The sequence below is a fragment of the Panicum virgatum genome, chromosome 9N, assembly GCF_016808335.1.
Source record: "Panicum virgatum strain AP13 chromosome 9N, P.virgatum_v5, whole genome shotgun sequence".
Taxonomy (NCBI): domain Eukaryota; kingdom Viridiplantae; phylum Streptophyta; class Magnoliopsida; order Poales; family Poaceae; genus Panicum; species Panicum virgatum.
Window position 1 is genome coordinate 22,716,815 of NC_053153.1, and position 22,251 is coordinate 22,739,065.

At 41.7% G+C, this 22,251-nt stretch overlaps 1 protein-coding gene and 2 long non-coding RNA genes across 4 annotated transcripts; 2 read left to right on the forward strand and 1 right to left on the reverse strand.

The window, feature by feature from the left end:
• Positions 1-353: 353 nt before the first annotated feature.
• LOC120690625 lies at positions 354-2,493 on the forward strand. The gene is made up of 3 exons (XR_005681847.1): positions 354-641; positions 1,806-1,848; positions 2,068-2,493. It is a non-coding gene; the product is annotated as an uncharacterized LOC120690625 (long non-coding RNA).
• Positions 2,494-3,107: 614 nt separating this feature from the next.
• LOC120690626 lies at positions 3,108-8,046 on the reverse strand. Its single transcript, XR_005681848.1, has 3 exons — positions 7,853-8,046; positions 4,078-4,348; positions 3,108-3,984 (listed from the first exon to the last, which is right to left on the reverse strand). It is a non-coding gene; the product is annotated as an uncharacterized LOC120690626 (long non-coding RNA).
• Positions 8,047-11,193: 3,147 nt separating this feature from the next.
• On the forward strand, positions 11,194-22,215 carry LOC120690627. 2 transcript variants are annotated; one of them, XM_039973347.1, is made up of 8 exons: positions 11,194-11,500; positions 11,900-12,322; positions 15,404-15,456; positions 15,602-16,006; positions 16,878-18,579; positions 19,088-19,185; positions 20,051-20,158; positions 21,369-22,186. In XM_039973347.1, exons 1-8 carry the CDS (start codon positions 11,311-11,313, stop codon positions 21,432-21,434), a joined length of 3,045 nt encoding a protein of 1,014 aa, XP_039829281.1. In that variant the 5' UTR covers positions 11,194-11,310; the 3' UTR covers positions 21,435-22,186. The 2 variants fall into 2 exon arrangements, with proteins under 2 accessions (XP_039829281.1, XP_039829280.1); XM_039973346.1 differs by having other exon boundaries at positions 11,195-11,500; positions 20,051-20,192; positions 21,369-22,215.
• Positions 22,216-22,251: the final 36 nt, after the last annotated feature.

Here is a 22,251-nt window from a genome sequence, read left to right on the forward strand (position 1 = left end):
ATGCATAATCACATTTAGAGATAAATTTTTCATCTTCATATATCTTTTTAGCGAAACACATTATACATAGAGATGCTTGTATACACTCACACTCACATTTACAAATGCTTAATCTGTGAGCATCTCTAAAAAACTAGATTGACAATTCTTAAAGTTGATGAAGTCACCATACTTACCTCATTGCCACTGGAATATCAATTGCCCCTATAATGATAGTTCCTTTCTAAAATAAACTTAGGAAATTATGAGCACCTGTCTAGAATCAAGATCTCAAACAATGCATAGTCAAATTGCGCTACAAGGAATGTAATCTTATTGTGATATATTTTGAATATGAGTTTCAATTCGGCCTAGTTTGGAAGCAGCCTTCCCCGCCGGGATCCCCGCTATTTCCCCGCGCCGGCAGCCCATGCGGGATTCTCCCACGCGGAGTTCAGCAAGCGCCTTTGGAAGCCGCGGATTAGCGCCCGACCTGTAGACACCGGGGAGCACTCCCCGTCCTCTCGTCTCACAGTCTCGCTTCGCTCGACTCGCGGAGTTGAGTGGGAGAGTGCCGCCGCCTGCCATGCTCCTCCGACGACCTCACGACGGCAGCGTCTCCTCCGCCGGCGTCTCTACAACGACCTCCTTGTTCGCATCAGGTGGTTCCCCATCCCCTCACCACACATCCCCATGCTCCCGCTAGGGTTTCAAATCGAACTCATTCTTGGCTCAGAATCCATATCTGTACTCCCAAACTAGTGCTTAGCTCCCCTGGCTAGGTGGCTGGGGGCACGGATGGATTTCTCCCATGGACCTCACCTCGTCGGAGGCAGTGCAAGTAAATCCAGAGCCACCCTATCCTCCATGAGCCATAGAAATCCAGAGCCACCTCACCTCGTCGGGAGGCAAAGCAAGCAAATCCAGAGCCAGCCTATCCTCCTTGAGCCATAGAAATCGAACCCCAACCCCATCCAAGAGAGGAGGATCTAGCTATATATCCCCATGCGCATGCTTTTTCATCTCTTCTTTTGCCGTGTTGGGATTGCCACATCCAGGAGTCTTGACAGCAGGTTGTTGCCGGTACAATCTGAATTTGGACTACCCATTAAGCCTTAGGCGACATGTAGCTTTTGTGACGTCACATTAGCTTCCTACTTCTAGTCATATCTTATTTAGATTGTATTACAATGCATCGAGTAGCTTTGGGTGCTGAAATCTTGCTTTAGCTTTAGATGATTGATAATGCATAGTGTCAGAATCTTTTTGTTTCAAATAGCAGAGTCTGTTAGTTAGCATTCCATCTTTTTGTTTCAGTTAGCAGAGTCTGATAGATGAACCATATATTTTTTGATCTGGTCCAAAGTAGTAGGATTATTTGTTTGATAATTAATATGTCCTTGCTACATGATCAGACAAGTATTGATCTATTTTTTTGAGGTATTACCTTAGCTGTTGTTGCCTTCTACCATGTTAGTAATTATTTTACTAAATATATTATTTATATACTAGATCATGGACTCTTGGGAGAATGAAATTAGGAGGTTCATGTTAGAGGAGGAAGAGGATGATGAATTATTTCTACTTCTAGTTCCCACACTTCAATTGTGCATGTATGATGAGAAAAAGTCAGAACACACCTCAAGTGCATTGTAATGAACAAAATGAAGCTCAGTCTGCTCCAAATGAAGGTGGAAGTGGGAGAAAGCATAAGCGAAGTCACTGTACTTAGTTAAACTTGTTAGATAAGGTATAACAAGAAAAACAAGTACAGACTGAAGATGAATAGCTAAACTGAGCCATGTGTCAATTTGTGTTACATGCAGAGTGCTCAGCGGACGTGCGATATAAAAACTGAAGAAAAATTAGGTATGTTTCTTTAAATACTTTTCTAATTTTGGTCTTGCACTTGAAATTAGACTTCTGATATGCTTTTCTACAGTAGAACTGAATGAGCAGTGAGCAGGCATGGACTGAATGTTCTTGTAGTAGTATTGATTTATTGTATGATAAAATACAATCTGATAGTTCAAAAATACAATCTGCAAATGCATTCAGCTTATGAGGTTTTCTTCATGTTGCTTGCAGAACACTTGGTGGAAGCAAGTGTGTCAACGCCATATGAAAGCAATTCATTTCTGTTGGGCTACAGTGTTTGGTGGTTTTCTTCATGTTACTTGCAGAACACTTAAGTTCAGTATTACCTAGCTAGTAATCTATCTCCACAGCATCTTCTCCATGATTTTTACCTCCAACTGTGGACAAAACCATATGAAAGCACTTCATCTCTTACAGTGCCTTGTGGTTGATACAATCTTTTGATTGGTAGTTTGTAATATAGGATTCGCATGGTGTGAATCATTTTAGCCATGTCTTATCTGTATGTTGGTGTTAGTCAAGATGAATTAAGCTTATATGGAATAGCAAATGTGTGTTACCCTAAGGACAATACAGTAACTATTCTGCTATTTTCGATAACATCTTGATAATATATGGATTAAGCTTATATGGATAGTATAGCATCTGACACTTTGAATTTTGTATTCGTTTATCTCTAGATAAAATATTGCTTCCATGGACTAGTAAAATAATGTATACAGTTTTTCTATTGCAAAACATCAGCGACCATAAAGTAAGCCAAATCCAACGGACAGAGAGCTTCCAAATGGTGGCATGGGAACTTCCCCTGCGGGGGAACCCTCCCTGCGGGGCGGAGGGGGATTCTGTGTTCCAAGAAAATTCCCGCGAGGGGCTTTCGTCCATGGGTTAATTAGCACCCGCTGCCAAACTAGGCCTTCATCTGGTTCCATGTAGTGTTTCATACACAGTGTAATTTAAGTCACATGTGAAGATGTATAATCCGTCTCCTTGTGGACAAATATATATTGGATGTGTCTCCGCATCAGTCGATTGATATTTATACTTTCCGTCAATCACATCTTGACCCACTGTTGGCTGACCAGCCAGCTGTCCATATGAAATTCAAGCCAATGTAGTAATCCTTCCGGCATACGGATCCTCGGCTAAGTGTTTTGCGTGCCCTGTATAGCTAACGGGTCCTTTCTTTCCTAGTTGTGGGCCCGTTACCATTAGGACTATTTGGGCTGCAATAGATGTGTGGGCCAAACTTTGAGCCTGATAAGAGGAACAAAGATATCTTATATCTGATAAAAGCTTCTTGTTTTCAAATTTTTACATGGATTTAACACATAAAAATTTTGAGCAAAAATATGTCCAGATCACTATCTGCAATTTTTAGACTCATTCCACACATACAACATATAGCACACATTTCACACGACACAGGTAGAAACATTAGTGTCAGCCTTGTGGAGAAAAAACATGTCGTTCCTTTGTTTTCCTCGAAACTATCTTCATGCTCATCATTATCTTCCTGTACAAAAATTAGATCCGCCTGTATGATAGTATTAAGTGATAGTATCAACAACCAACACTCATGTCAGTGTCAAAATAATCAATCCCTGTAAAAAAGTGAAGCATTAGGAAAATAATAATAAAAACTAGTTGGTACCCCGGGCGTTGCTGCGGGATTTCAAGTAAAATTAGAAGTAGCAATGGTTTATTAGGTGAAAATAAAATAAACTCTAATCATGATATTAGATTATAGAATAGCTTATCATTCTGGTTTTGGTTGCAGTTTAAGAAGGGATTGTTGATGGTTTTAAGTAGTAGGCAAAAATATTCAAAGATTCATACACGTACATGCCTAAGCCTAAAGGGACAACGTTAAATAAGATGAAATACTAAATGTGCAACCTAGTACGGATGGACGACGGAAATTCGTTTTCTAATGTTTATCAAAGTCTTGAAGCACGTTAGCATCAATCAAAACAAAAGAAAAGCAAGCAGTAAAGACAGATCAATGGAGATGAGGCGTACCTGGAACTGAAGTAACGAAACAACCGGAATTAAAGTAACCAAACAAATGATTATATAGCCTGATTCAAGAGAACATGAGGTCCTAGCTTACATTCAGCATTTTCCCTGCATATATAGAGATGATCATGAAGTAATAGAAGTTTCTGATTCGCAAGAACAGGAAGGAGGACATCTTTGAAGTAAAGGTATTTGTTTTACCTATTCTGGCTGGACAATGTTGACTTCGCTGTGAAGTTCTGTGAACCAAAGGATGTATATTCTCATGAACGTGCCTTCTTATTTCCTCTTAAATGCATAGACGCAGTAGTAATCTCTGCAATAATTCAGTCTACAGTGGTGGCTATTGCCTCTTAAATGCGATAGTGGGGGCAGTTTCCTCTTCTACTGCACTGACCTCCAGGGGGTGGCGACGTGGGTGCGGGGCGAGGAACCCGCGGCTTACTGATTCGGTGCACTGACCGCTGGTGCGCTTACCGGATCCGATGACATGAAGATGATGTGGACATGTTGCATGTCAAGAGAAATACAATAAATGACAGATAGTGGGTTCTATTTATATAAGATATACAGATGTCCAAAACTTTAATATTTGTGCAATATGAAGAACTGAATAGCTATGTGCATCAATTTAACACTAGCACCTCAATTCCACAAATATATCAGATATGATGATTCTAAACACATAGCTTAGAATGTCACCGGAAAAAAAAAAAAACCAATATGACTAAAAAATTACACAATAGCTTGCATTAGTAAACTCTACAGGCAACAGGTCTAGTGTCATTTTGGTATTCCACAAATAAATGGATTCTATAATCTATGTCAACTAAATAAAATATAAGAAAAAAACACGATTCAAGCATGCTGAAATTACAGAAGTGCTAACTATATAATTTATTTATGACACATGTAACTTTTTTTCAAATAGCTGCAAAGCTTGAAGCAAATCACTCGATTTTGGCACCTCTGGGCATGAGGATGAAAAAAATAGACACTGTCCCCCAAAATTTAGCTAAGCAGAAAAAAGGAATGCTAGGTATAAAGAATGCATATTCATTTAAGGTCAAAAATCAAGTTTGATACCTGAGATATAATACCATAGTAGATATATGCAAAATAAAAAAAAAAAGAAGTGAAAAAATATGAATCCTTATAATGCAAGCTGTGATTGGAGCAGAGGAAAAAAGTTGATGCCAATAACAAGTTGTGACTCAAATCAAAACTGTAGAGAGCAAAAAATTTGCAAGATCACCACCTTTGCTGCCTTTCTTAAATTCTTATAAAGATGGATGGGTTTATACTTTATAACTATGGGGAGTGCTAGATTAGTGATTGATAAGTAGATGCAATTTCTGGCAGCATACTTCTAATGAGGCAAAAATTGTCTGTTGGCACGTGATCATAAAATTCTAGATTTGTTAAGAACACAATATCAGTTCACATATGATTAATAATTATATTATAAAAAATTTACAGTACAATTACATTGAAATTTCAGAAGTGCTTCAAGTGTAATATTTATGCATATTGCTTGAAAGTTTTTAAAATGCAAACTAAGTTTCTAGCCAAAAAATATGACACAATAATGAACCTTATGATACAAATTATCACTATCAATTTCATTTTTTTCAGAACTGAAAAGAAATAGGATGAATATATGTAAGGATAACAAAATGCAAATACAGATGAGAAAGGTACATTCTAAAAGGAAACACACATGAATTTTATAGAGAAATTAAATATATAATACTGCTAGTTAAAAAACTAGAAATATATTGTTATATTGACATGTTATTAAACTATAGTTTAAAAAACACATATATCTAGAAAATAAAAAATCCAAAAAAAATAGTTAAATTTAAACATCCATGGAAAATTATTAATTAAAAGTCAATTTAAAAAATATCTAAAAAAATTCAAATACACCTGCAATAGGAAAGTGATAATTAACTAACAAAAATAATTTAATAACATGAAACTGGTAATTAATTTACAAAATTTATAGTTATAGAATCTTTACTTCACTATTAGGAAACTTGTACATGGGGCTTTAGAATCTGTCTAGCTTCTTCATTCTAAGAATAACCATAAAGCAATCCTACAAACTAAAGGGACCGAATTGAAATATGTGATCGGCCTCCCTCCATCTATCTAATACAAGCACACATCCACAAACATGCATGTGTGCTTGCACACATACAATTCGATGGCACAGACACAAATTGCTGCGGCATTGGATGGGCACTGCAAGCATCAGTAATGAACTTTTATTAGAATAGCAAAAGATATGAGCTGCTCTCACATCCAAGAGAGCTGAAAACTCATCAGTTCCAGATGATGCTTATTACTGATGAGAAAGTTAGATGATTCTATGCTAGACATGATGCTGCGGGTTGCACGCCTGCAATGCATTCTAACACACGCGCATGAAAAAAAAATGACATAGATAGTGTAAAATAAAACACTGTAATTGAATCTAGGACATGGTTGTTAAGGAATTGAGGCAAGGCAAGGCACAGTGACACACACAAGTTTGTTAATAAGTAAACATGCATCAGTTTAACCATTGCGGTTCTCTGCTAAAAATCTACAACATGCAAACCAAAACACAATCTGTTGCAAAAAATTACGAGTAGTGACCTCATGAATGGCAGTGGACTCAATATACCAACAAACACAACACTAGGCCCATAATCCTCGAATATCAGTCTCACTAAATAAGGTGTTCGAATAAAAGCACCACCACCTTGTCATTTTTAGTCTTCCTCACTGGTCAAAAACATATTTTCAACTCAAATATAAAGTTTTCATTAAGAACAGGCACAAAATAGTCATCTTGGAACTTTGCAAACATAAAGCCAAACAATCAGCTAATGTAAGCAGTATATATATATATATATATATATATATATATATATATATATATATATATATATATATATATATGGAATATAATGGTACGTATGCTTTTCAATCAGAGCAATAATCTAAAAGTAACATGACCTTACAAAGTGACCTTCGACTACTAATGTGTACGAACAGCACCTATTACATGGTCGGGTAGACAGCTGCCATAAAGTCAATGTGTCGCTGGATCAAGGATGCACAGGATACTATCCATATCATTAATACTATTATAATTTTAATACCTTAAGGGTAAAAGTGAAAACCTGCTACTATCACAACATTCATATTCATGATTCTAGAAACACATGCTTATTGAGATCACATTATTGCAGCTTGTTTATCACCAGATCATCAGTACAAATATGCATCCATTTTAACATTAGTTTTTAACAACAGTAAATTAATCAGGCAGACAAGAACAAAATGGGAAACTAACATATGTGGATTTCTGAAGCTACCATAGGCTGTGAAACTATGGTTCTATCACCTAATCACACACTTATAACTAGTGGTGTTTGCCAACAACAGTAAAAGTTTTGGATGAGAGAAATAAACATAGATGATGGAAAATACATAATTGAATCATGTCTCAATTCTCAGTTAGAAAATTTAGGGAATTTGAGGCCATAAAATTAATAAAGGAATGTAAAACAAGCTCATATGAACATCTTGCTTCCAGATCTGAGTCACTGCATGCAAGCATGTGGATTGTTGTGCCCCATCCCCCACTAGATGATAAGGATGCGGACCCAATGACCAAAACAATTCATCAAAATGCTGCCTTGTCCCCTGAGAACGAGGAGTGATTGATGGAGCAGAACCCAGCGACAATATGCCTCTTCCCCCATACACAACAACGAACAGGAATAAGCTTTGATCCCCCCACCCAACCCCACCGCAGCACAGACCAACCTAATCGAAACCCCACCATGGAAATGGAACCGAAACACCCACCGACCAATTGAAATCGGCTTGGATCCTCAGCGCACAAATCAATGAGAATGGAACAGAAAACACAAACCCTAGAAAAATCACATCTAGTTAGTCAACAGAGACACCAAAATACCTCAAAATCAATGGGCAGCAGGTGCTACCGCAGGTGAGGCCGCAGATACGACAAGGAGGCCGCCGATTAGCCGTTGGTGGTTGCCGATCTGAGGAAGAGGATACCGCATTGCAAAATCGCCACCAGCTCCCTAGGCGATGAAAGCGAAGGCGAAAGGGTCGAAATGAGACAAGCGGGCAGGGTCCACAGGGAACTCAGTCGAATCCCTCACAATCTAGACCCGTTAATACGTAACCGGGGCACAAACAACAGCCAAAAGCGGACCCGAACAGATGATTTACACAGGGTCAATCTCGTTGTTTTATCACCGATCCGACGCCCATGCACGTCGATTGATAGAAAAGCGTATTCTCAATCAGTTGACACGGAGTAAATCTGATATATATTACATATATTGGTGGGTCCTCATATCCATTATACATCATATGTATATATTGGCTAGTTGTGCCTATTTTTGCTCAAATCAGTCTTATAATTTTTACTATGCACTCACCTTTTGCAAAAAAAAAATCGACCATTTAATGCCAATGATGGTGAAAGTTATAAATGTTGAGACTTGTAAAAAAATGCCACCATTTAATGTCATTGATTCTGAAAGTTATAAATGTTGAGACACCTCAGCACTTCAAAGGATTTGTTCTATAAAATAAAGATAATTATAGATAGAATAATAATGGGTACTTTGCTCGAATAATATTGTGAATATTTTTCTACCCCTCTCGCCTTTTAAGCATGTGGTGAGTAGGTGTTCAATTTTTTTAATAAAACAATTAGCTTGTCCTAAGCATCATATGTTAAAGAGAGGCTTGCTTGGTCAGTTTTCGTCATGGAAATAAAATATTTATGACATGAGAAAATAACATCTGTAACAGAAAATAACATTGTTTTTGTATAAAATAGAGATTGATCCATTGATCTAGTCCCTCCGAGGTGCTTATACGGATAAGGTTGCCTGTATATATTCATAGGAGTGAGTGTATCATGCAATGATCATAAAAATAGAAATTTACTATCCTAGTTTAGAGTGAGTACATTGCTACACACAAGTTATTTCGTTTCATGTAATGTCCAATATAATTTTTGGTGACGCGAAGGGAAAAGAGAGCAAGAAGAGACAAAAGATCTTTGTTTCGAGAAACAGTCGACTCATAGCTAAATTTTGTAACTATAGGATCACACATTTACCGATTTTATGAGTTTTTTTGACATGCAATTCATAATTTCCTTCTCTACAAAAATTAGGAAATTATAAAGATATTAGAAATAAATTTTTTAAGAAAGTACTAAGGACGACTTATAAAGGATTGTCGGGAATTGGGGGCACCCTAATCCAACGACTAAACCGCCCTCAAATACGCAAGACACAACTAAGTAACCGAGCCCACGGTGCCAACCACTTTGTCGGACTCTGCGGTCAGAGCGAACCAAGGCAAATAGTATTCCTCCGATCCGAAGGATAAAAAGGACTACTCTACGGCGATCTTGGAGAGGAAGAAGCCACTAATGATAACAACTCCGTCGTCGCTTTAAATCCGGATACCATGGAGTTCCTTCAACTCTTTCGCGGCACCCAGATCCTCTCCAGGTCCCAAAGAGGCCCAATCCTCACTCAAGCCATGCCCCAGCTCCGCGGTACGGCCCCATCGAGGCCCCCCTTGAACCCGCAGAGCAATCTCCGCTTTGCTCGAGGCCCTCGACCGCGAACCACATCTCTGTCTCGCTCGAGGGTAGCGGACCTACCCTCGGAGAGCAGGCCAACTCAACCTCGCTCGAGGCCACCCCTCGGCAGATGGAACTAGCAACCCATCTGCTCACCCGCCTGACTTACAAAGACATTAAATGCCAACCACTCCACCGCAGAGCACGGGTCAGACGGCGTCAGGCCGCCATGCTGCACAGCGAGTGTGACCGGAGTCCCATCTGCCAACTCCGATCACTGTGCCCCCATCCCCGGCTCTGTTGTGACCCTGTGCGGACATGCCTGAGATCGTCCCCGCCACTGTTCCGCCTACTCCCCGTACTTTCTCCTCTGCAGGACCCTCGACTGGCATGGGCGCGACCCTCGAACGCAGTACGGACCTTGACCAGAACAAGACCACCGCCAACAGAACCCTTGGTGCTCCGCCAGCTCGGGCACAGAGGACGGTATCCTCCACAGCAACCGTCACAACGCCCACAGAGTCATCAAGACACCGGCACGATCTCCGCAAGGCCAGGAGGCTTCCCAGGACGACTGCCACGCTCGGCGCCATACTCTCCAGTGGTCAACAGTGTACTTCCAACAGTGGCCGACCACTGCACGCCCCCGATTCGGGGGGAGGACGACGACTTCCAACCTCCCCATACATGTACACCGCCCCTCCTTGTGTCTATAAAAGGAGGAGGCGGGCTCCATCTTCCCCACGCTCAAGACGACCAACTCATTCCCTCCACCTCGCAACACCCACACCCCGCTCTCCGGAGCACGATGTTGGCACTCGCCTCAATCATTTAGCAGAGACTTGGGAGTCTCCCTCCCTCTCTCGCCTCGCTTGTACCCCCTACTACAGGCACTTCGGTGCAAGATAATACAGTGCACTCGCACAGCCCTGCTGGACGTACGGCCCCGTAGCCGGAATCAGGATAAACCCGTGCGTTACTGCGTTACCTCTTGCATCAACCATCTAGGAGTAGGGACACGCAGCATCGATTACTAGTTGGCGCCAGGCCGTGAGGCTGGACACCGACAAGGATAATTTGCACATGCTATCTGTTAAGTCATATAAAGATCGGGATCTTTTTATTACACAGTGCTAATTTAAATGTAAGTTACTCCCTCCATTTTTATTTATATGTCGTATTAGGTAGGGGTGCCAATTGGTATCCATTAGGTGCCCCTCCAACCCTCTCTAGTTCAAAATTTTGTACTAAATCTCTAAAACCATATCTCAATTTGAAAAGTTAGTATAAAATTTGAACTAAGGAGGGTTGGATGTGCACCTAAGGGTCACCCAATTGCACCCCAGTTTTAGGTTTGTCCAAAGTCACGTTTATCTAACTTGAATCAATGTTTTAGAAAAAAATATAGTAATAACTATACTGTCCAACCTATGCACTATCAACGTATACTTCAGGATGGATTCAATGAAATAAATTCAGTATTGCAAATTTAAATATTTTTTTTATAAATTTGATCAAAGTTTGCTAAATTTGAGTTAAGATAAAACTAATATAATATTATATAAATAAAAACAAAGAAAGTAGTTCGGAAATGGGATCGATTATGCTAAACAACTCCGGATCGGGGACTTCGCCACTTTGGTGAACGCACCCAACCCATAAAGGCCTTGAGGAACCAGAGCCTTGCAAGTGGCAAAAATCAAAGCCAAAACCGGCCCCGAACTCGAGTCCTCGCGCGAAGTCCTGCGCCCTGGTGTTGCCACTAAACCCCGCCCGCCACCGCGGGGACGGCGGCAGCCATGCGCCGCCTCCTGGCCGCGGCATGGCCGTGCGCTATCCTCCTCCTCCTTGCCGGTGCGCTACGGTCTCCGGCGTTTGCGAGCTCCGGTGCCGCTGCCGGCCGCCCGGAATGGCAGATCCTGACCAGGGCCAACTTCTCTTCCCAGATCCGGCTCCACCCCCACGTTCTTGTCATCGCAACGATGCCCTGTGAGCCCTCCTGCTTGTGACTGCCTCTGATGTCTGATGAGCTGCCTAGTCACTTAAGTGGTTCAACTGAACAAAAGTCTCCCAGTTAATTTGGAATTGATAAGATTCATGAAATCTGTCGGAATGACAAGGGAAAACGTGAAGTTTACTGTGCCCCAGATGCTTTACTACTGAAGTATCCTGAACATTTTTATTTATTATGCTTTGGAGCCGCATAATTAACTGCTTTGCTCAGCGTCCGCCTGGTCCCAAAATCAAAATTTGCCAAATTGCAGGGTTTCTCTTTCTCATAAAACTCCGGTGCATTTGCAGTAGAATATGCTCTGATGCTCTATCATAGACTCTGTGGTCACAGCATGCCATAGCCTAACTGTTACTGTTACTGATCTTACTCTGTAGGGTATGGTGAGTCCAGAGCATTGATGGCTGACATAGAACATTTGGTTGGTTCTGACGAGGAGCTTGGTCGCCTCAAGCTGATGGTTGTATACAGGAATTCTGAGAAGTTGCTGACAGATGCTATTGGTGCCACTGAAGGAATAAAGGTTGTATACTACCAACATTCCATGCAATTCAAATATCAAGGGAAGCTTCGTGCACGAGATATTCTGTCTTCGACGCGCCATATCATGTCACTTAAGCACGAGGAGACCCCATTTGAAGTTTTGCATACAAAAGAAGATGTGGAGACTTTCATTGAATCAACTGATAAATCTATAATCCTTTATGAATCCTGTGGATGGTTCACCAGATTGGCTCATGGTCATGCCGGGAGCAACCAGACTTATGAGGTGGCTTCATCAAATAACCACACAGAAAATGGTTTGTCATTTGTCAGTTCTGCAACTTCCCTCCATGTTTTATTCAGTTTTTGAAGCATTATGTTTTTATTTCTTTTGATAGAGAAAAAGAGATTGAGACACTCTGTTGAAACCTTAATATTGAGCTTGATATCACAGCCTATGACTTATTCGTACCCAGTGACGTAGGCTCCCGCACTGTGCGGGGTCTGGGGAAGGTTATTAGCGGGAGGTCTTTCCCACACACCGTGCAATGTGTAGAGGCCACCGCTCGAACCTGCGACCTCTCGGTTCACAGGCGGCAAACACTACCACTTGCACCAGGTCGCCCTTTTATATCACAGCCTATGACTATACTGATAAATTGGTATGTAAAACACACTGGGTACAAAATGTTCTTTAGGGTGCAATCTATGTTATAAATATGAAATCTCTGCAATTGGCAGTCCAGGATGAATGGCGGAGCCTAAGTGTCTGCCAACTTGGCATAACCCCCCGCACTGGACCCATGTAGTTTTCTGTGGTTTAGGCATCTTTAGCCATCCACAGCCATTCAACTCCCGTGCGCATATGAATTACCAACACCCATGCACACCAAGTTGGTAGTAGCCAGCACGACAGCGCGTCAACACTCCTAATCGTCATCCCCTTCTTTGTTCTCACAGAGTTTTAGTTGCAAGCAAAAGTTGCCAAATGCCCAAATGCCAACACGGCCACACGGACACAACTAATGAATCTCCTTGTTCTGCCCTTCTTAATTCTTTCCCAACCTGAGTAGGCTGCTTGCCTTGCTATCTTTTGCTCTCTCATTGCTGCATTCACTGGCAGCTATAGATCACTCCTTAAGCCAGGTGCTGCTGTCCACAACTACAAATCCTCAAGGCACCAGTGTGACTCCGTAGCGAAAACTCCTTTTAGTCGTAAATCCACTGTGTTCCCTTGCTGAGGCGTCAAGTCAATATGGTGCCATGGTGAGCTCACGAGGCATCGTCGATCGGTGTCCTGATGAGTGCTTCTTTTGAAACATAAGCTGCCAGGATCCTATTCTGGCTGGTTTACTCTTTCAATTTAATTTTCTGTAGCCCTTGTCCATTTCACCTTGACAAGAGTGCAGCCAATATCGAGGGCTATAAATTAGCGAAAAAGGCTGCAAAGCGAGCTGTGAGTGTAGCAAAGGGTAAGGCGTACGATGACCTGTATCAGCGACTAGGCACGAAGGAAGGGGAGAAGGACATTTATATGATGGCTAGGATTCGCGAGCGGAAGACACGAGACATCAACCAAATCAAATGCATCAAGGATGGGACGGATCGACTTCTAGTGAAGGATGACGAGATCAAGGGCAGATGGCGAGAGTACTTCGACAAGCTGTTTAATGGGGAGAATGAGGGCACTACCTTTGAGCTAGATGACTCTTTTGACGATACCAACATACGTTTTGTGAGGAGATTTCAGGAGGCAGAGATCGGGGAGGCTTTGAAGAGGATGAAGGGCGGTAAAGCGATGGGCCATGATGGTATCCCCATTGAGGTGTGGAGATGCCTAGGTGACAGAGCGATAGTATGGTTAACTAAGCTTTTTAATCTTATTTTTCGGACAAACAAAATGTCTGAAGAATGGAGAAGAAGTATATTAGTACCGATCTTCAAAAACAAGGGAGATGTTCAAAGTTGTACTAACTACCGCGGGATTAAGCTGATGAGCCATACGATGAAGCTCTAGGAGTGGGTTATCGAACACCGCCTAAGAAGAGTGACAAGTGTGACCCAAAACCAGTTTGAGTTCATGCCTGGAAGGTCGACCATGGAAGCGATTTTTCTAATATGACAATTGATGGAGAGATATAGGGAGCAGAAGAAGGACTTGCACATGGTCTTTATTGACCTCGAGAAGGCGTATGACAAAGTATCGAGCAATGTCATGTGGTGGGCCTTGGAGAAGCACAAAGTCCCAACTAAGTACATTACCCTAATCAAGAATATGTACAAGAATGCGATGACGTTTGTCCGGACATGTGGTGGCGACACCACTGACTTTCCTATTAACATAGGTCTACATCAGGGGTCGGCATTGAGCCCTTATTTATTTGCTTTGGTGATGGATGAGGTCACAAGGGACATACAAGGTGATATCCCTTGGTGTATACTCTTTGCTGATGATGTGGTGCTAGTGGACGAGAGTAGAGCAGGGGTAAATAGGAAGTTAGAGCTGTGGAGACACATATTAGAGTCAAAAGGGTTCAGACTTAGTAGGACCAAGACCGAGTACATGATGTGCGATTTCAGCGCATCTAGGCATGAGGGTGGTGACGTTAGTCTCGATGGGCAAGTGGTGGCCCATAAAGACACTTTTTGGTATTTAGGTTCGATGCTACAAAAGGATGACAACATTGACGAAGATGTTAGGCATAGAATCTCAGCTGGCTGGTTGAAATGGCGTCAAGCTTCTGGTGTCCTCTGTGACAGGAGGGTGCCACAAAAGCTAAAAGGTAAGTTCTATAGAACAGCGATTCGCCGAGCGATGTTATACGGTGCCGAATATTGGCCTACAAAAAGACGACATGTCCAGCAACTGAGTGTAGCAGAGATGCGGATGTTACAGTGGCTTTGCGGGCGCACAAGGAGGGATAGAGTCCGGAACGAAACTATTCGGGAAAGGGTAGGGGTGGCACCAATTGAGGAGAAACTTACCCAACATCGGTTGAGATGGTTTGGACATATCCAACGGAGGCCTCCGGAGACGCTGGTGCGTAGTGGGGTGCTAAAACGTGTTGATAAGGTAAAGGGGGTAGAGATAGACCTAAACTGACTTGGGACGAGTCGGTTAAGAGAGATCTTAAAGATTGGAATATCTCTGAGGAGTTAGGAGCGCTTGGAGACTAGCTATCAACGTGCCTGAACCTTGACCTTTGTGTCTTTTGGGTTTCATCTCTAGCCTACCCCAACTCGCTTGGGACAAAAGGCTATGTTGTTGTTGTTGTTGTAGCCTTTGTCCATTTCATGCACCACTTGCCCCTTGATCTCTCTTACATAAATCTTTTGAATTAATGATAGTGCCTTTGATCTTCTGATGTCTGGATTATATATTCTTTGATTTGCTACAGTTGACATTTCTGGGAAGACACTAACCAGAGAATCAGATGGGCCGCTAGAGCTTGTAAGTGTAGTGAAGAAGGTTCAATTTATATCTGATTTATTACCTGCTGCTATGTTTCTTTGAGAAAAACTATCTGAACTATGAAGATTCAGCAATTATCTGAAGAAAGATCCCCGAAAATATACTTATTTGAGATGACAAACAGGTTATAGAGGATGAAGAACTAACCTTTGGAGGTGCGGGCCAGCTTACTGGTTCTTCTTGGAAAGGTGGGTTTAACTTGGCAAATGGAAGTGTCTCTGAGCAAATTGGAAACACAGACGATGGAAATAGAAAGTGTACAATGCAAAAGTTCCATCAGTTTGAAAGCTTCTATGCAAAGCTTACTGCTATAGCAAGAGAATCTTTTCTTCCTCCAGAAATAGCTAGATTTGGTCTTATAACCGAAAAATCATTGCTGCCATCACTGGATGTTGTTAACGAAGGCAACCCAGAGACGTGGTTTGTCGTCACTCATTATCTGGGATGCACAACTTGTTCCATTATTGTGAAAGATGGAGATGACCTTGGAAATATAGTCCAGTCCCACCATATTCTGGGCATTAAGGAGGTAGGTAAATAATGATTTTATGCACTTCTGAGATATAACCAAATAGGCATTAAATGCTTTTCATTGGTATGGAATTAGCAGTTATTTTCCTTCCACTTTTAATGTCTCTGGGAACTATAATTATGCTAGTAGAATAGTAGATATTAGAGGAATAAAAATCAGTGCCCGTTGCCTTCTGGTTAGACTGCTTACAATTCCCTTGTCTATCCACTGCTGTGTTGACAACTACTCCCTCTGCTCCCTCTGTCCCATGAAAACTGCAATCCTGACATTTGAAAAACAAAATCCCACAAAAGTGTGCAATCCTAATAATTGGACAAGTGGGGCCCACGTTATCATCTTCCCCTTCCTCATTTCCCGCAACTATTGCCTAATTAAGTGCGAAAACAATTTTCTTGAATGAATTATTTGTCTGTATGCTATCTTTCTTTAGTGGAAAATGCTATCTTATTTTGTTTTTTATGTTGCCTTGATGTGGACTGATTATTGATACTAGAACAGCAGGATAGATCGGCTAACTTGCCCTCCCTTTGGAGGCTCTGAGCTGCTTCTTTGATCTATTTTCTGCTTGTCTAACCCTAGGACTCATAGCAGCCTTTTATAAACAAGGCACCTAACAAACTTGACCCTTAAGTATTCTAATCTCTAGACTCGTCCTAAACCCTAACCTATGGCGGCGCCACAGTACCCGAGGCACTGTTCACGCGCAGTACTTGTGGGCCTAGGCCTGTGGCCGGCCCACTTGCCATAACATGCCTATAAGATAGTTTGAATTCTTTTTTTTCCTTGGAACTCGCAGGAGAGCTGCTTATACTTTTAATTCTTACATGCACCAGGCCATGACTTTTGAGTTTCCATTTTATATGCATAGGTTGGTGCTGATGAAAGTGGTGGCAAGGCTATCTTCCCTACAAACAGGCCCTCGATAATTCTATTTATTGATAGATTATCCCATTCATCAAAAGTCAGAGATGAAAGCAAATTCGTCATCAAGTTACTAAGACAGTACGTCCAAAATAACTATCCATTTCATGTCAGTACTAGAGTTCTAAGTAGCAGTACCTCGAAAACAAGCTCAGAAGTGGTCGATTCTTTGAGAAATACAGGTATTTCAGATTCCCATTCTGAATCAGGAAGGCTGAGTGCTTGGGCCTCTAAGCTTATGGCACTTGGGGACAAAATGTCAGTTATGGTGGTTAATGATGGAGATAATATTTTATACAGAACTTCCAGCCATGATAGCGGCAGTAATCCTTTATACGATGTTTTGACTAAGTTGCTACACAAAACAAGACCAGGGCATAGGTTAAAGAAAACAAGGATAAATTTAGTTACAAAAGATGTTGGCCCAAATATGCTGTCAGATGACTCTAAAATTCAGGTAGTCAACTCTCTATCAGCTCAAGAGAGTGAATACAAAAGGGTTCACAATTCAGTTGCCACTTCAGATAATTCCAATGATGATATTGCTGAAGTTTCTGTGGATGAAAATACAGCAGAAGAAACTGAATATATCGATGATGGGCAAGCGCCAAGTATACTTGAAAAGACTCCAGCAACTTACCCTTATGAAAATGATAATGATAATGATAATGATCTTGAATCTGATGTTGCAGAAGTGGAGGACCAAAGCAAAAGTGAAGCTTCAGATAGGAGCCCTGATCTTCAGGAAGACGTCTCCTTCAATGCATATAGTAGTGGTGAGGTTGAAGGTATATTGCATAAACGCATAGTGGAGAAAACAGTTACAGAAACGTTTGAATCTGATGAGAGAAACATGCATGCGGACCAAGAGGAATCAGTATCATCAAATGAGCAAGATGATGGATCTTCAGTCCTGGATAAAAAATTCAGGAAAAATGAAAATGTCATTTACGAGGAGAACACATGCAATCTACATGAAGGATCAGAAGAAAGTGATACAAGATGTCCCCATCATGCAACATGTAGCTCTTCCTGCAGTCCTGTCAAAGATGACACCGACTTTACTGAGCATGTAACTTCAAGTATATCTGATGACCGTTTTGCTGGTTCTTTCTACTTCTCTGACGGTGGTTACAGGCTCCTGAAAACTTTAACTGGTGGATCAAGAATTCCATCCCTGGTAATTATTGATCCAGTTGAACAAAAGCATTACGTCTTTCCTGAGGAAATTGAGTATAGCTATGCTTCTTTACAGAATTATCTTGACAGTTTTACGAATGGAAGTCTTCCTTCATATTACCATGTTACCTCACTAGCTATAAGTTCAAAGGAGCTTCCAAGGCCACCTTTTGTTAACCATGATTTCCATGAGGCAAATTCGATCCCTCAGTTGACAACAAATAGTTTTTGCCCATTGGTCTTTGGATCTGCAGGCTGTGATTCAAAAAGTGAAGTACCATTTTCAAACACTGAAAATCTTTCCTCGGGTTGGAACAAGGATGTAATGGTGCTTTTCAGCAACTCTTGGTGTGGGTTTTGCCAGCGAGCAGAGCTGGTGGTCCGTGAGTTACACCGGTCATTTAAGAGCTTTTCCAGTTATTCAGATTCTTCATCTGCAAATGCTCAAGATGTGCAAGTGCACGCTGAAGGTAATACCTGAATTACTTACTGTTAGCTGAGAGCTCACATTGTTACCTTTATCTTTAGAAATGTGAGAAGGGTTTGTTCTTTTTAGTTGAGATAAAAGGTCATGCTGTTTTGCTTACCTCCCATCTTTAGTGGTGAACATCATAAAATGTAGCCTTGTTCTAGACTTCTAGATGTTAGACTGACACCAATGGCTCACGAGTCAAATGCCAGACATGGATAAAAAATTCACTTTCAAAATTTTCAATGAAAGAAGTTGCACCTTTACCCTGTTAATTGTAAAAGGGACAATGTAAAGAGAAAAGGTAGCAAATCACGTGTAACAACATTACTGCAGCGCCATCCAAGCATATACACGTCACATCATTGCATCATATAGTCAACAGAACCCGTTTATTGCAGTATGTTCCCTTTGAGTTCAGAACATTGGGTAAGCATATTCCTTATGTTCCTTGCATGTCAAATGACAATTGTTCATTGTGTATTAGAGAATCAGCCTTTTGGTTGCAGGGAAAAATGAAAAATACGCCATGAAGGGTTTTCCAGTGATTTACATGATAGACTGCCCATCAAATGAATGCCACCATTTACTGAAATCTGCAGGCATGGTAATACTTATTTTTAATCATATATTCCCATCATTGAAGTTTGCTCCCTCCTATTACAGCACAAATCTGTATTTGGTTATATTCCTTAACATGAAATAGGTCAGGTAAGCAGCTAGTGACTTAGAGAATTAGGGGAACATTGTGTTTGGGAAACTCATCTTTGTTGATAAGCCACGGTGCATGGAATGTGAGTGGGCATCTGCAAATAACTTTAGTCAAAAGGTACTTGTATGAGCAACACTCAAGCACGATACAGTCATTTTTTGGGTTATCTGGATGGACATAACTTCAGAAAGCTTTGTCATTTGACCATTGAAACAACTATGATCTCAAGAGTTTACTAGTGCTTGAACGCTAACTGGTTCAGACTTCAGAGTTCTCCCTTCCAAGATTTCAGAGAACAGGGAGGGCAGGCCGGCAGGGCCCTCTATTGCCCCAACCAGCCATGGCCCACACAGTTCAGTTTGTTGAACACTATTTACATGGTTCTAATGTAATGATATTGTGCTCGTTCCCAGAAAGTTCATACTATCGAATGCAAAGCTGTGCATGCACAAGAAAGTTTTTAAATTCAGTCAGTTCAGACCCTGTTTGGAACATATGAATGTTATTGGGAACATAACATTTTCCTTCAGGAATTGGGAAATCCCCCCATTACAATTGGGGTGGTATCCAAAAATCGGTTTTCTGAAATGCATGTGTTTTTCAAATAAAGTATCGGGAATGTATGTTCTTGAGCTTCCTTAGTTAGCAGCAGTAGCGGCAACAACAACAACAATTAAAACAACAGCTCCTTAGTAAACTGAATATTTTGATACTGATGCACTTACTAATGCTACTGTGTTGCACCTTCATCTACACACAGGAAGAGCTTTATCCTACATTGTTGCTTTTCCCTGCGGAGAACAAAAGTGCAATAGCATATGAAGGGGGGATGTCAGTGGCTCATTTAATCGAATTTTTGGAGTCTCATGTGAGCAATTCTCGCCATCTATTGGAATATAAAGGTTGGATTGCATCTGTTTGTACTTAAAATATATAGATGTGCTATAGTTGTATAATATGTGTTAACTTACACATTACAACACTATTGTTTCTTAAAAGTTGGGTTAATCTTCTTCTCGCACATGGAAGTCTGCCTTGTTCTCATGCTGCCCACCTGTCTGGCATGCTAGTTTAGGTAGCGTTTGGTTGGGGAGTGAGGTAGGATGGAATGACTCCATCCCTAGTTTTAGGGACAGAATGGTTCTATTTACGTGTTTGGTTCAAGGGATGGAATGGCTCCGTTTTTGTGTTTGGTTGGAGGGATGGAGATACAAGAGTTCCATGTTCTACTAACACCATTAACCGGGGCCCTGCTTGTCAGTCAAATAAATCTCTCATCCTTTCCCTTCGCTTGATGTCGCCGACCTGTAGCCCAACTCATCTTCTTCGTTGCCCCACAATCAAACAATAATCCATGCATATGGATCAAATCACATGTATCAAATCGATCAGAGAAGCATAGTGGCTCTTCGCAGGAGCTGCGGCGAGCAGCAGGAAGCAGAGATCTGCTTCCTTCGCGTCTTGGTGCAAGGGGAATCGTCTTGGCGTAGGGGAGCTGCGGCGGCTTTTGCGTCCCACAGCAGCTGTGGCAGCGCTGGGCGCAATGGAGAAGAGCAGAGGATGGCTGCCAGAGGGGAGCAGGACAGTTGCAGACGGAGACGGTCACAGGGAGCAGGGCAGTAGGAGACGCCGTCTGCTTGGGACGAGTGCGTTTGGCCGATTTTGGAGGATCAGCGCATCCCGAATCTCAGGGAATATTCCTCATTGAGGGATGAGTCCATCCCAAGCACTTTTGAACCAAACACTGCAAAAAATGGAGCGGCGCCATCCCGAACCGAGTCATCCCATGAACCAAATGCACCCTTAGTTTACCACTCTTATCTGGATTGACAGATGCTTGGCTGTAGATTACCTTATCCTAGAAGTCCCCCAAATCTGAGGTGCCATCCCACTAATGAGGATTTGTTTGAAGAGCCCTGTTTTCCTGGTGATTGTAATTTGTAAATCAAAAGGTTCACAAATGTCACATGCATTCCTACACCCGAAAGATGATAATGAACTGCATTTTTTTTTGTGTACTGACCAGTTCTAGTGTGTTTGATACATGCTCTAAAGCCTCTTTTCTTCTTGGTATTCAGGATATATGTGGAAGAAGAGAATGGCAACACAGCAAGATGCACCACAGGCAATTCAGTTTCACATAAGTGATAAAGGCAGCGGCAGTGTTGGTTCTGACTTACCAAGTCATTCAGATGTCATTACAGGATCCATCCTCACGGCCACTGATAAGCTTGGGACCACAGTTCCATTTGATAATGCCAAAGTGCTCATTGTATCTTCTGATTCTCATGGAGGCTTTCATGGCTTGATCATCAACAAACGATTAAGCTGGGGAATCTTCAAGAATCTGGACAGCTCGATGGAGCCTATCAAGTACGCCCCACTTTTCTATGGTGGGCCTGTTGTGGTGCAGGGTTATCACCTTGTGAGCTTGTCAAGAGTAGCCTGGGAGGGGTACATGCAAGTCATACCAGGCGTCTATTATGGGAACATAATTGCCACAAGTCGGGTAGTCACACGGATCAAGTCGGGCGAGCAATCTGTTGATGACCTGTGGTTCTTCTTAGGCTACTCGGGGTGGGGATACAACCAACTTCTTGATGAACTATCTGAAGGAGCATGGCTTGTCAGTGTGAAGCCGATTGAGCATTTGGACTGGCCAGAGACTTGAAAGGGTTCTCTGGACCTCTGTCGTTGCTCCAAATTTTTTTTTTCAGTCCACCTTGCCCATACCTCCCATCACTGCAACATAACATTGTACTTCACCTTTTTGGATTAGAGATATAGCATCCTGTGTTTTCAGATCATGTTCACACTGTACTATGGCGTCACAAATTTGTTATACATAACGCTTTGATAGTCAAGACTTCGCAGTTGTCCCTGTGAAGTTATGTTAGATCATCAGTGGAATTTTATTTGAAGGAATATTTTTTTCTTATCGGGAATTTTAAGCCATTCTGA